Source organism: Bison bison, unplaced genomic scaffold (assembly GCF_000754665.1).
Source record: "Bison bison bison isolate TAMUID 2011002044 unplaced genomic scaffold, Bison_UMD1.0 scf7180017864364, whole genome shotgun sequence".
NCBI lineage: Eukaryota > Metazoa > Chordata > Mammalia > Artiodactyla > Bovidae > Bison > Bison bison.
The window spans coordinates 113,987-126,274 of NW_011494936.1; the positions used below are offsets into that span (position 1 = coordinate 113,987).

Genomic DNA, 12,288 nt, shown 5'->3' on the forward strand with positions numbered 1-12,288 from the left:
AGGACATTCTGTTGAGTGAAATAAGCCAGACAAAGAAGGACAAATACTACATAACACCATTTACATGAGGAATCTAAAATAGTCAAACTCAGAGAAACAGTGATTAGAATGGTGCCTGTCAGGCTGGGAGGAAGCAATACGAGGAGGTACTAGTCAAAGCGGACAAAAATTTAGTTATCCAAGACGAATAAGTCTTCTAGAGCTACTGAACAGTTTAGTGCCTACAGTTAACAATACTGTATCGTATACCTAAAAATCTGCTAAAAGGTTAGATTTTATGTTAATGGTTTTTATCATCATCACCATAAATAGTGTAGGAGGAAACTTTTGGAATGGATGAATATGTTTATGACATAGGTTATGGTGATTTCATGGATGTATATTTACCTCCAAACTCATCAAGTTCTATACATTAAATATATACAGCCTTTTGTATTTCAATTACGCCTCAATGTAGTGGCTGAAAAAAGTAGCCTGAAGATGAGGCCATGAATCTGTGTTTACCAAGCCCTCCAGGTGATTCTGGTAGATGCTGAAGCTTAAGAACAATATTATAAAGTTAAAGATATACTACCTTGTGACCCAGTTATTAAACTCACAGGTATTTGATAGAGAAATATAAATGTGTGTCCCCAAAAAAGATTTTTACAAGAATATTCATAGTTGTTATATTCATAATAGCCCCAAACTAGAAGCAATCCAAATGTCCACCGACAGAAGAGATGAAACATTGTGCTATATGCATACATAAGGACATACTCAGTAATCAAAATAAAGAATTACTACTGCCTTTGACAACATAGATCTCAGGCCTGTGCTAATAAGGAAAAGAAGCTGAATATGATGAATGAGTCCATTTGTATGAACAGGTGAAACTAATCTACAGTGAAAAAAGTCAGAAAAGGGACTCCAGAAGTGGGAGACACTGACAGAAAAGGGACACAAAGGAAATCACTGGGGTAATGGAAACAGTCTATTTTTCATCAGGGGAGTACAAGGGTGTCAGAACTCGGCAAATAGTACACAAAATTGGTGTATTTTATCATAGTAATTTTCTATTGCAGTATAACTGACATACACTATCATACTATTTTCAGGTGTACAAAATAGTGATTTGGTATTTACATACATTTCAAAATGGTTACCACTGAAGCCCAGTTATCATCTGCATCTATACAAAGTTATCACAATATTATTGACTATGTTCCCTATGCTTTACATTACCTTCCCATGGCTTCTTTACTTTATAACCAGAAGTTTGTGTCTCTAAACCTCATTTTCCTCTTTTGGCTGGCCCCCATCTGCTCTGGCTACCACCCCCTTGTTCTCTATATTTATGAGTCTATTTCTGTTTTGTTTGCTTTTGTTGGTTGGTTGGTTTTTCATCATAGTAATTTTTAAACAGTGAGTGCTAAGTGGTCATATTTAAACAAAAATCTTTTCTTAAAATGTGATCTTAGGAAAGCTAGCCTTGAGAGATGTGTCATATAAAATAAAACATTCCATAATCAAACAAGATTGGGGAACACCTGATCATATTCTATCTCTGGGAAATATATAATGTGTAGCAAAAAAGACATAATATAACCCACAACCCAGTGATACTTTATTAAACCTAAAATAAAATTTTAAAAAGCTTAGTTTTGAGCTTATATAACAAAAAAATTGCAGCTTTGACATTTGTCTATTTTTTGTTTCCTTCCAATTTGTCATAGTAAGTCTAAAGAGCTGGAGGCAAATAATACTCTTAAAATGAATATTGTCAACTTCTGATACTAAAAGATAACCAGGAACAAACTGAGGTTTTTCAAAGAATATGGCCAAAACTCATTTTTCATAGCAGAAAACTACTGAGTAACCTCCAAAGTTTCTGTTGTAAAGAAATTCTGAGTGAAGTTTTTTTAAAAAAAATTATGATTGTATCATGGCAAGCCTATAATAAAGTCCTTAGTGGGGAACTTTTACTTATTACTTTAAATATTAATTAATGTTTATTGCATCCAGTAATGCCTATTGGATTGCAACTTTGTTCTCAAGCAGCTAATCATGATTTATTTTCTTACCATAATAGGAATTGTAAAAAGTTTCATATGATAATGAAAGAACAGTATAAAGCATCTATGTGAAGTAAAAGTATCTATTGTTCATTTTCAGATTTTTCCAAATAGCAAATTCTATAAACTAGGAACTTCTATCCCTTTGGCAGCAGGAGAGAAGGGGTGAGTTCTATTTCTCTTTAGCGTAACTGCAGAAAGTCAAGGAGCTACGAATTTATTTCAGAGGAAGGAACATTTGAAAGCACTTACTTCTTTTTCTAATAAGGAGACAATGCAGCCTTTAAGTCATTTTCCTAAGCAGGAGTTTAGACTCTGCTTTAGTCTAGTAAGTTTTCCATTTGCCCTGGTGCCTGTCTCCCAAGGCACAGTCTTGTAGTGCCATAATCCAAACACCCACTCAGCCTCTTACTAGCTGTGGAACCCTAGAAAAGACAAACTAGCTGAGCTTCTGTTTGTTCATCTATAAAATGGGAATAATAATACTGACCTCACAGAGTTGTTACAAAGACTAAAAGGAGTTTAAAAATTAGACTATACTATGGCCATAATCAGGGCTGTCTAAGAAGGGGAGGAAGCATCTCCACATCAGCTACACCATATCTTTACAAGGAGAACACGAAAATGAGTCCAGTGTGGACAGAGACAAATGCACTCTGCATAATCATTGCTCCTCTAACAAAGCTGAAGCATGAATACCCTGCCCTTCTCACCAAAAGACATGGATGCAACTCTCAAATCAAACCTATAAATAGATGGACCCATAAACACACATTGGAAGGAAAGATCAATTTCACAAATAGCACATCATCATAATAATAAATATTAATCTACAACGGCTCTGTATTAAAATGCTGGGGCAAAAAGAAATGAGGAAGCAATAAATGGGAAAATATTTACAAGCTCATCTCTATGTGTACAAACTGAGTACTTCACCAAGAGTCAATTTTATATATTCTACCTATGCAGACCAATTTTTTCTTTAACAAAGTAAAGGAATACTTTACTTTGAGTCTTATAACTTTAATAAGCTCTTCTTTGTTGAGTTCAAGCAATATCTTTCCAAACTCACCCACTATAAATATGAGGTCAGTTTGCATTTTTTTCTCTCTCTTGATGTCACTTGACTTTCTAAAACTGTTACGAGCAGTCGTAGGCTGATGATATTCCACATATAGTTATAAAACATTAAAATGAATTATTAAAGCTGTATTTTTTTAAAAAATCACTCTATGAAAATCATACCAGATGGAAGATCATCCAAGGGAAATTCAAACAGTCTGGATTTGTAAACCGAATGAAAATGGAAATCCTCCTGAAATAACACAAACGAGAGATGAGGCACATACACCCAGAAATCTCCAGGCTCAGGCGATCACAGCCGGGGGAGGCGAAACCTTAAAAGAATCATTGCTTGACTACACATTCTCTCAAGTTTGGGAAGGCAATGAGCCCTTGCACATCCCTCCCACTCACTCCTATATTATCCCAGCACCACAGTGATAGCCCATTAGAAGTAAAATGCCTTCATGGATGGAGAAGCCGAAGCCTGTGGTAATGGCAAAGAAATGAATGCACCTATTCCCCCAAGGGGAAGTAAGACATCTGGGGAAAGGGGTTAATGTTTTCTATGACTGGTTCCTTTCCATGAAGCCCTGCCTCCTGTTAGAGCCTGACAGCTTTGCTAGGCAGACTGCAAAGCTAACAGTCTTCCTATTGGGAAGCAGGTGACTGGCACAATCAGAATGCCCACAGCAGACCCTGCCTCAAAATTCAAGTGTCAGACAAACATCTATAAAAATTCAACAGATAAAAACCCATGTTTCATCTAAGAAAAATTAATGAACATTCAAATAATTTCATCTGGCTTCCTTCAATTACTAAAAAAGGAAGATCATAAATAGTCAAATTTCATGATATCACTTTTTAAAAAATCAGACTGTCAAGCAAAGGGACAAGGACAGCTTTCAGCGGGTACTTGGAAAGTAATACAAAACAGACAGTTTCCCATACAGATTGTTTATGAGTGGCAGAACAACGAGCGTTTCTTGAAATTATTTGCCTCTCTAAGTGCTTGATTGGTGTTCCATGATACACGGAAGAATATTTTGTGTGTACAGAGCTAGGATGGAATGCCTCATGTTTATCTTTAGTTAGTAATAGCACCATTTTCTAGAGAAAGTTTAAACTAAACTGAGGAAGAGAACGGAGAAAACTTGGATTTCTCTAAATTTTATCAGCATGGGGCCTTAAAGAAAATAGGCAATAGAGAAAAATCTGGAATCTAGAAAAGAAAAAGAGTGGGAAATCACATTATCTGTGGATTTGATCCATCATGAACTGAATGTCTATGTCCCTTCCAAACTCATGTTTAAGTCATAAATTCCTAATGTGACTGTATTTGGAGATAGAGTTAGAGGGATGCGATAAAGGTTATCAGAGATCACAAGAGTGAGGTCCGAGTCTGATAAGGCTGGTGCCCTGATGAGAAGAAGAAGAGGCACCAGACCTCACGGGACACTATCTGCACCCCAAGGAGAGAGCCCTCAATAGACACTGACCCCACTGGCACCATGAAATCGGACTTTCAGTCCCCAGACTGTGAGAAAATAAATTTATGTTATTTAAGCCAACTAGACTGACAGACCACAGCACATCACGGTGGAGTTAGTAATGAAGGCTTCAGAACACCTCAGAAGGAAAGTATTTCCAGCAGATGGGAAGAGTAAAAGGTAGATTAAAAAAAAAAAAAAAGATCACTGTGGTTTTCTTTGTTATTGCTGTCCAACTTTTTGCAACTCCATGGACTGCAGCATACCAGGCTTCCCTGTCCTTCACTGTCTTCAGTATTCATAATTTGAGCAAACTCCAGGAGATAGTAAAGGACAGGGAAGCCTGGTGTGCTGCAGTTCATGGGGCCCCAAAGGGTCAGACCTGACTTAGCAACTGAACAGCAACAAGGCAAAACCAGTAGAATTTAAAAAAAAAAAAACTACCTCTTACATTTCCCCTCTGCTGAAAATACTTTTCTTCTGAGGTGTTCTGAAGCCTTCATTACTATCTCCACCATAATGTGCTGCGGTCTTAGTCTGGGTGGCTTAAACAAGATAAATGTATTTTCTCACAGTCTAGGGTTTTTCCTTATTCACTATTTAACTTAAAATATATGTATACATATATGCATTTATATATATAATATGTCTGTGTTTATACATATATTCTTGACCCTGAAATATGAAAAGAAAGCAAAATAGAGAGAAAAAAGAGAAGAAAAAGAAGGGTAAAGAAATCACCCAGCATTGTTTACATTTGCCATGGCAAATAGAAGGAGCACTTACTTGGGAGGTGTCATTTTCTTCCGGCTCAATGACATAGGTGTGGTTCCCATCATAGAACATCCCACTGCCAAGGATAAGAAGACAGTTAGGCCTGGCAATTGACTCTCGCCTCAGAACCAGATCATTTTAAAATCAGCAGCCGCCAGAGGACCAGTTTATTTCTCAAACCCTGCTTTTCATTCCTATCACATGGAGTGCCCACCACATACCATACACACATGCACCACACATAACACACACACACACCACACATACATACATACATACATACACACACACCACCACATACCAGACACACACACACACCTATATACCATATATTACACACTACAACTCCACACATATAAACACCACATACTATATTCACATATGCCACACACACACATATCCCAATCCATGTATCTTACACATACACATGCCATACATTACACACACACCCACACATACTGCTGAGAAGGAAAGGCCTCGCCCCTAATTCCCCAGAAGCAGCAGGGTCCCCTCATCCTGACTCTTCCACAGGCCCAGGACTGCTGCTGCTGCTGCTCTTTAGTTGCTTCAGTCGTGTCTGACTCTGAGGCTCAGGATTACCATCCTCTAACTGTGGCCCATTATTCCTTCCTCCAACATGTAAATCTAAAATTTTAATATGCAAAATATCACCTGGAAAGCATATAAAAATTCAAAACTCTCAGAACCCTCTCGGACTTCCAAGCTGAAACCCAGGAAACTGCATTTTAAACAAACCCCCAGTGATTCTGAGGCAGTTAGCCAGGGGTTATACAGAGACTGGCCTAAGCTGTATACTTGGAAGATGCTCTAGCAGTAAGAGCTGACATATTTTAACAACTCATCATGAGCTAAATCCTTTACATTCATTTCATCTTTTCCACAAATTTATGCTGGAGGTACAATGACTACCCACATTTCACAAGTTACAGAAACTGAAGCCCAAGAGACACGTGGCTGACAAGTAGCTGACCCAGCCCATGCAACTGGCCACACACTTTCATTCATACAACAGGGTGGTAATGGTGAGGGTGGTGAGAACCGGTCAAATTCTGAATATTTTTCCAAAGTAGAATCAATAAGACTAGTTAATGGATTTAAAATGGAGTTTGCAAGGAAAAGAAGATTCCGTGAAGGCTCCAAGCTTTTGACATGAGCAACTGGAAAAATGGTGTTTCATAAGATCCATTTAATAGGATGGAAAAGGCTGCAGGAATAGCAAAATAGGATGGGCACAAAGAAGCAGGATGCAGGCCGCAAATCCAGAGTTCAATTTTGGACCTCCTGGGCTAGAGATGACTATCAGCCAATTGAGAAATTCTCTGGGGGCATCCTAAGCTACATAGGGTCTCAACTCCCACTCAGAGAGATCCTGATAGCCCCTCCTTTTAGAGGAATGTGGTCTTTCTGTTAATATCAGTTTCCTCCTGATACTGAAGGAACTTGTCTTTACCACTCAGGCATCTGTGAAAAGTAAAGTTGTGATCTTCTGCAGTCATTTATCAGTGTTAGGTGGAAATGACTGCATGAAGCCCAAGTTGCTAACCACAGAACAGTATGTGCTTTCATTGATCACTTAGTGAAATCTGCTGGTTTTCCTGAGCTATAATTGTAATGGCCTCTAGCTCTGTCTCTATCCAAATTCTTTCGTTCTTGCAGTAACATCTTCCACATGTCCTTAAACTTTCATATACCCTTAGAACTGCCCTTTACACATCTGTAATGTTTTCGACCCAAAGTGCACTTTCTGAATTTGAGTGACACTGCATTTGGAATTTAAAGATAAACAGATGCAGTTTGTAGGATATCACTGACAATATATGCCTAAGGAATAAGAAGGGGGAAACTTTTCAAAACAGTAGGCAAATATGGCAGTGAACATTCTGCTGATAACTGGTCAGATCCATCCAGAAAACTGTACAAAACGATCACCCTTTGCCAAAGTTCACACTACACTGATTAAGTAGCAAGCAGATGGCTTTGTTTAAACAGTAATCAGGGGCTGTTTCCTCTTGAATTAGGTTAGTATCCAATGCAAAAATCAGTCACTTTTTATTGAACTCAAACATCTTGATATACCGTATAAACAAAGCAGATTCTAACACCATACATATATAGAAGATTCTGGTTCCATAAATGAAAATATGCCATGTTTAATTAAAAATATGTTCAAATATTTAACAATTAAAAAGCAGGTATGTTTCATTTGCTTTGTTTGAAACCTTTCAGGTTGATTTTTTATACATTCCAGGAAGTATACTGAGTCCATCACACAGTTTATAACTTGTAAAAATCTGTAGCGAGGACCAAGTCATTACTGGCCAGTTGAGAGAGGTAAAATTTTTAAAAGTTGCCATCAAAACAAGATTTTGAAAGGAAATAGTCATTCTTACAAACTGTCACAAGCGGGCAATAAATTTACAGTTGATTCCAGTCCTTAATGTTCCCATAGTTACAGGATTTTGTCAAAACATGAAACATAGCAGGCCCAAAATACTATTAGGTCTTCAAATTTGAAAATAATATGTACCTGCAGGTTCTTTATGGAAAAGATATGAGTTTGATTATTTTACCCATTATGTTCTTTAATGGAATTCTGTAAATCAAGAAAATGAAAACTCTCAACATGCATTTGGCAATTTATAGAAGATGAGTCATGGATGAAATAATGTATCTCATATTGAATCACTACAAATGAGACAACATAAATTATTTACTATTTAGAAATAGCTCTCCTAAATATTTTTCAGCAATGTTTGTTCCTAAGGTAAAATCAAGATGAGAAGTAATAAAGGAACAAACAGTGAATTTATTTAACATGCTTATAAAAATCTACATATACCAAAACATACACAAACCTGACAACATTCCTACACACAGTGGGCTTTCTGTTTGTCTTTGTTTAGTCTTAAGTGAAAAATTTTCTAAAGGGAGAAGTAAATTTTACTTAGTGAAAACACCTCAGTTAGTCACTCAAATGTCCTTCAAGATCCCATTCCATCCTCTTTCAAAGGACTGCATAGGATTAGTACCTGTTGGTCTGACGGTCTTGGGTCTATTAGGGTTTCTAGAAGGCAGTAATACCTTTTCTCTGCTCTTATGATGTTATATCCACTTGGAAAATGGTGGGGGTGGTACTGGAACATGTACCGGGCAAGATGCTTAAACTGTGACTTTGGACTGAGATGTTAAGAGGAATGAGAGAGGAAGGGAAAAGCCTACAATAGACACTTGCTGTCACAAGAGTCGGCAGATGCAGTGTACTATTCCTGGCTGACAGCTGTGCTCGCCTTGAGATCAGAGATAACAATATTATTGCTGGAGGATACATCAATGTTTGTTTCCAGATTAAGAAAGCCGAGGATCTCACATATTAGGTACAGGTTCCATGTTTGTAAAAATGTCTCCTTATTCAAAGGATTTATTTAAAATTAGTAAAATAGTCTTTTAGTACAAATAGTAAGCGAACTTACTGTCTTGCTCTCAGGCATGTGACCTCCTTTCTCTGGTTATTTGTCTGATCCCTGTGTTATCTTTTTCCTGCCTCTCAAGTACCTAGTGCCAGAGCCTAACCAGAAGCACAACTTGGGCAGACTGGCCAGATTTCCCAGCCTTTCCCATTAGGTCTCATTTCTCAATTTCTTGGAAGACGTAGCAGTTGAACCCCTCTCCTGGAAGATCCCTTGAAAGCCTGTTCCAGGGCCCATTCCAACTTTTTCAGGTAATGACTCTCTGGAACCCTTAAGGGCGACCTCACTTTTCAGTGACCACTCTCAGCTTGCATTTTTCTCAGTTTTTTCTCTCATCGAAAACAACTATACATACCACATTCCATAGCACGAAGCTGGGCTAGGTTTAGCTTCCCCATTAGACTGGGAGCTCTTGGGGACAGGGCTCACGTTCTAATCTCCTTAATATTCCAAGCAGCTGGCACACAGCAGATGCTCTATAACTGTTTGTTAGATGAAAACACTCATGTTTCTAACTTGGTAACAGACAGGAAGTCTTTTAAAGATTTCAAACAAGAATTTCACAAAACTGAAGTGTGATTGGTTCCTGCCCCAAAAAAGTAGCAGAAATGAGCTGAGATGATTTAGACTAACTAGAATGCTAAACTTAGATCATGAGCTCCTTATTGCAAAATTCAGGCTTACAATGAAGAAAGTAGGAGAAACCACTAGGCTACTCAATCAAATCAAATCCTAAATCAAATTTGACCTAAATCAAATCCTTTATGATTATATAGCAGAAGGGACAAAGAGATCAAGGGATTATATCTGGGTGGCAGAATCCTTGAAGAACTATGGACGAAAGTTTGAAACATTATACAGGAAGCAGAAACCAAAACCATTCCAAAGAAAAAGGAATGAAAGAAGGCAAAGTGGTTGTCTAAGAAGGCTTTAGAAATAGCTGAGAAAAGAAGTGAAAGACAAGGTAGAAAGGGAAAGACATACCCATTTGAGTGCAGAGCTTCAGAGAATAGCAAAGAGAGATAGGAAAGCCTTCTTAAATAAACAGTGCAAAGAAATAGAGGAAAACAATACAATCGCAAAGACTAGAGGTATCTTCAAGAAAATTGGAGATACGAAGGGAATATTGCATGCAAGGATGGGCATGATAAAAGGCAGAAACAGTAAGGGCTTAACAGAAGTAGAAGATATTAAGAAGAGGTAGCAAGAATACACAGAACTGTACAAAACAGGTCTCAGTGACCTGGATAACCACAATGGTGTGATCACTTACTTAGAGCCAGACATCCTGGAGTGTGAAGTCAAGTGGGCTTTACGAAGCATTACTATGAACAAAGTGAGTAGAGGGACAGAATTCCAGCTGAGCTCTTTTCAAATCTTAGAAGATGAGGCTGTTAAAGTGCTACACTCAATATGTCAGCAAATTTGGGAAAATCTGCACTGACCATAGGACTGAAAAGGTCAGTTTTCATTTCAATCCCCAAGAAGGACAATGCTGAGCAATGCTCAAACTACCATACAATTGTGCTCATTTCACATGCTGGCAAGGTTATGCCCCAAATCCTTCAAGCTAGGTTTCAGCAATGCATGAATCAAGACTTACCAGATGTACAAGATGGGTTTTGAAGCAGCAGAGGAATCAGAGATCAAATTGTCAACATTGGTTGGATCACAGAAAAAGCAAGAGAATTCCAGAAAAACATCTACTTCTGCTTCATTGATTACACTAAAGCCTCTGACTGCGTGGATCATTACAATCTGTGGAAAATTTTTAAAGAGATGAGAGTACCAGACCACCTTGCCTATCTCCTGAGAAATCTGTATGTGAGTCAAGAAGCAACAGTTAGAACCTGACATGGAACAACGAACTGGTTCAAAACTGGGTAAGAAGTATGTCAAGGCTCTGAGCTTCCCAACTGACTCTGTGGGTAAAGAATCCGCCTGCAATGCAGGAAATGGAGGCAGACACGAGTTCATTCTGGGTCAGGGAGACCCCCTGGAGGAGGGTGTGGCAATCTACTTCAATATTCTTGCTTGGAGAATCCTATGGAGAGAGAAGTCTGGTGGGCTATAAGTCCATAGGGTCGCAAAGAGCAAGACATGAGTAAAGAAATGGAACATGCACACACGCACACACACACACGTCAAGGCTATATATTGCCATTTTGCTTATTTAACTTATATGCAGAGTTCAGTACAGTTCAGTCACTCAGTCACATCCAACTCTTTGTGACCTCACGGACAGCAGCACACCAGGCTTCCCTGTCCATCACCAACACCCGGAGCTTGCTCAAATTCATGTCCATCGAGTCAGTGATGTCATCCAACCATCTCATTCTCTGTCATCCCCTTCTCCTCCAGCCTTCAGTCTTTGCCAGCATTAGGGTCTTTTCCAATGAGTTAGTTCTTCCCATCAGATGGCCAAAGTATTGGAGTTTCAGCTTCAACATCAGTCCTTTCAACTAATTTTCAGGACTGATTTCCTTCAGCATGGACTGGTTGGATCTTGCAGTCCAAGGGACTCTCAAGAGTCTTCTCCAACACCACAGTTCAAAAGCATCAATTCTTAGGCACTCAGCTTTCTTTATCATCCAATTTTCACGTCCATACATGACTACTGGAAAAACCATAGCTTGACTAGATGAACTTTTGTCAGCAAAATAACGTCTCTGCTTTTTAATATGCTGTCAGGGTTGGTCATAGCTTTTCTCCCAAGGAGCAAGGGTCTTTTAATTTCATGGCTGTACTCACCATCTGCAGTGACTTTGGAGCTCAAAATAATAAAGTCTATCACTGTTTCCATTGTTTCCCCATCTATTTGCCATGAAGTGATGGGACCAAATGCCATAATCTTCATTTTTTTTTTATTTTATTTTTAAACTTTACATAATTGTATTAGTTTTGCCAAATATCAAAATGAATCCATCACAGGTATACATGTGCTCCCCATCCTGAACCCTCCTCCCTCCTCCCTCCCCATACCATCCCTCTGGGTCGTCCCAGTGCACTAGCCCCAAGCATCCAGTATCGTGCATTGAACCTGGACTGGCATCTCGTTTCATACATGATATTTTACATGTTTCAATGCCATTCTCCCAAATCTTCCCACCCTCTCCCTCTCCCACAGAGTCCATAAGACTGTTCCATACATCGGTGTCTCTTTTGCTGTCTCGTACAAAGGGTTATTGTTATCATCTTTCTAAATTCCATATATATGCGTTAGTATACTGTATTGGTGTTTTTCCTTCTGGCTTACTTCACTCTGTATGATAGGCTCCAGTTTCATCCACCTCATTAGAACTGATTCAAATGAATTCTTTTTAATGGCTGAGTAATACTCCATTGTGTATATGTACCACAGCTTTCTTATCCATTCATCTGCTGATGGACATCTAGGTTGCTTCCATGTCCTGGCTATTA

General features: G+C 38.5%; 1 protein-coding gene across 4 annotated transcripts in view; it reads right to left on the reverse strand.

Moving 5' to 3' along the window:
- The window catches only part of ADAM22 (ADAM metallopeptidase domain 22), a 238,154-nt gene that overhangs the window by 73,552 nt on the left and 152,314 nt on the right, over positions 1–12,288 (reverse strand). For all 4 annotated transcript variants that reach the window (XM_010855352.1, XM_010855353.1, XM_010855351.1 and 1 more), the window contains 2 exons: positions 5,393–5,456; positions 3,300–3,369 (listed from right to left, as the gene is read on the reverse strand). In XM_010855352.1, coding sequence (XP_010853654.1) covers positions 3,300–3,369; positions 5,393–5,456 — 134 coding nt within the window. The remainder of the gene's footprint in view (positions 1–3,299; positions 3,370–5,392; positions 5,457–12,288) is intronic.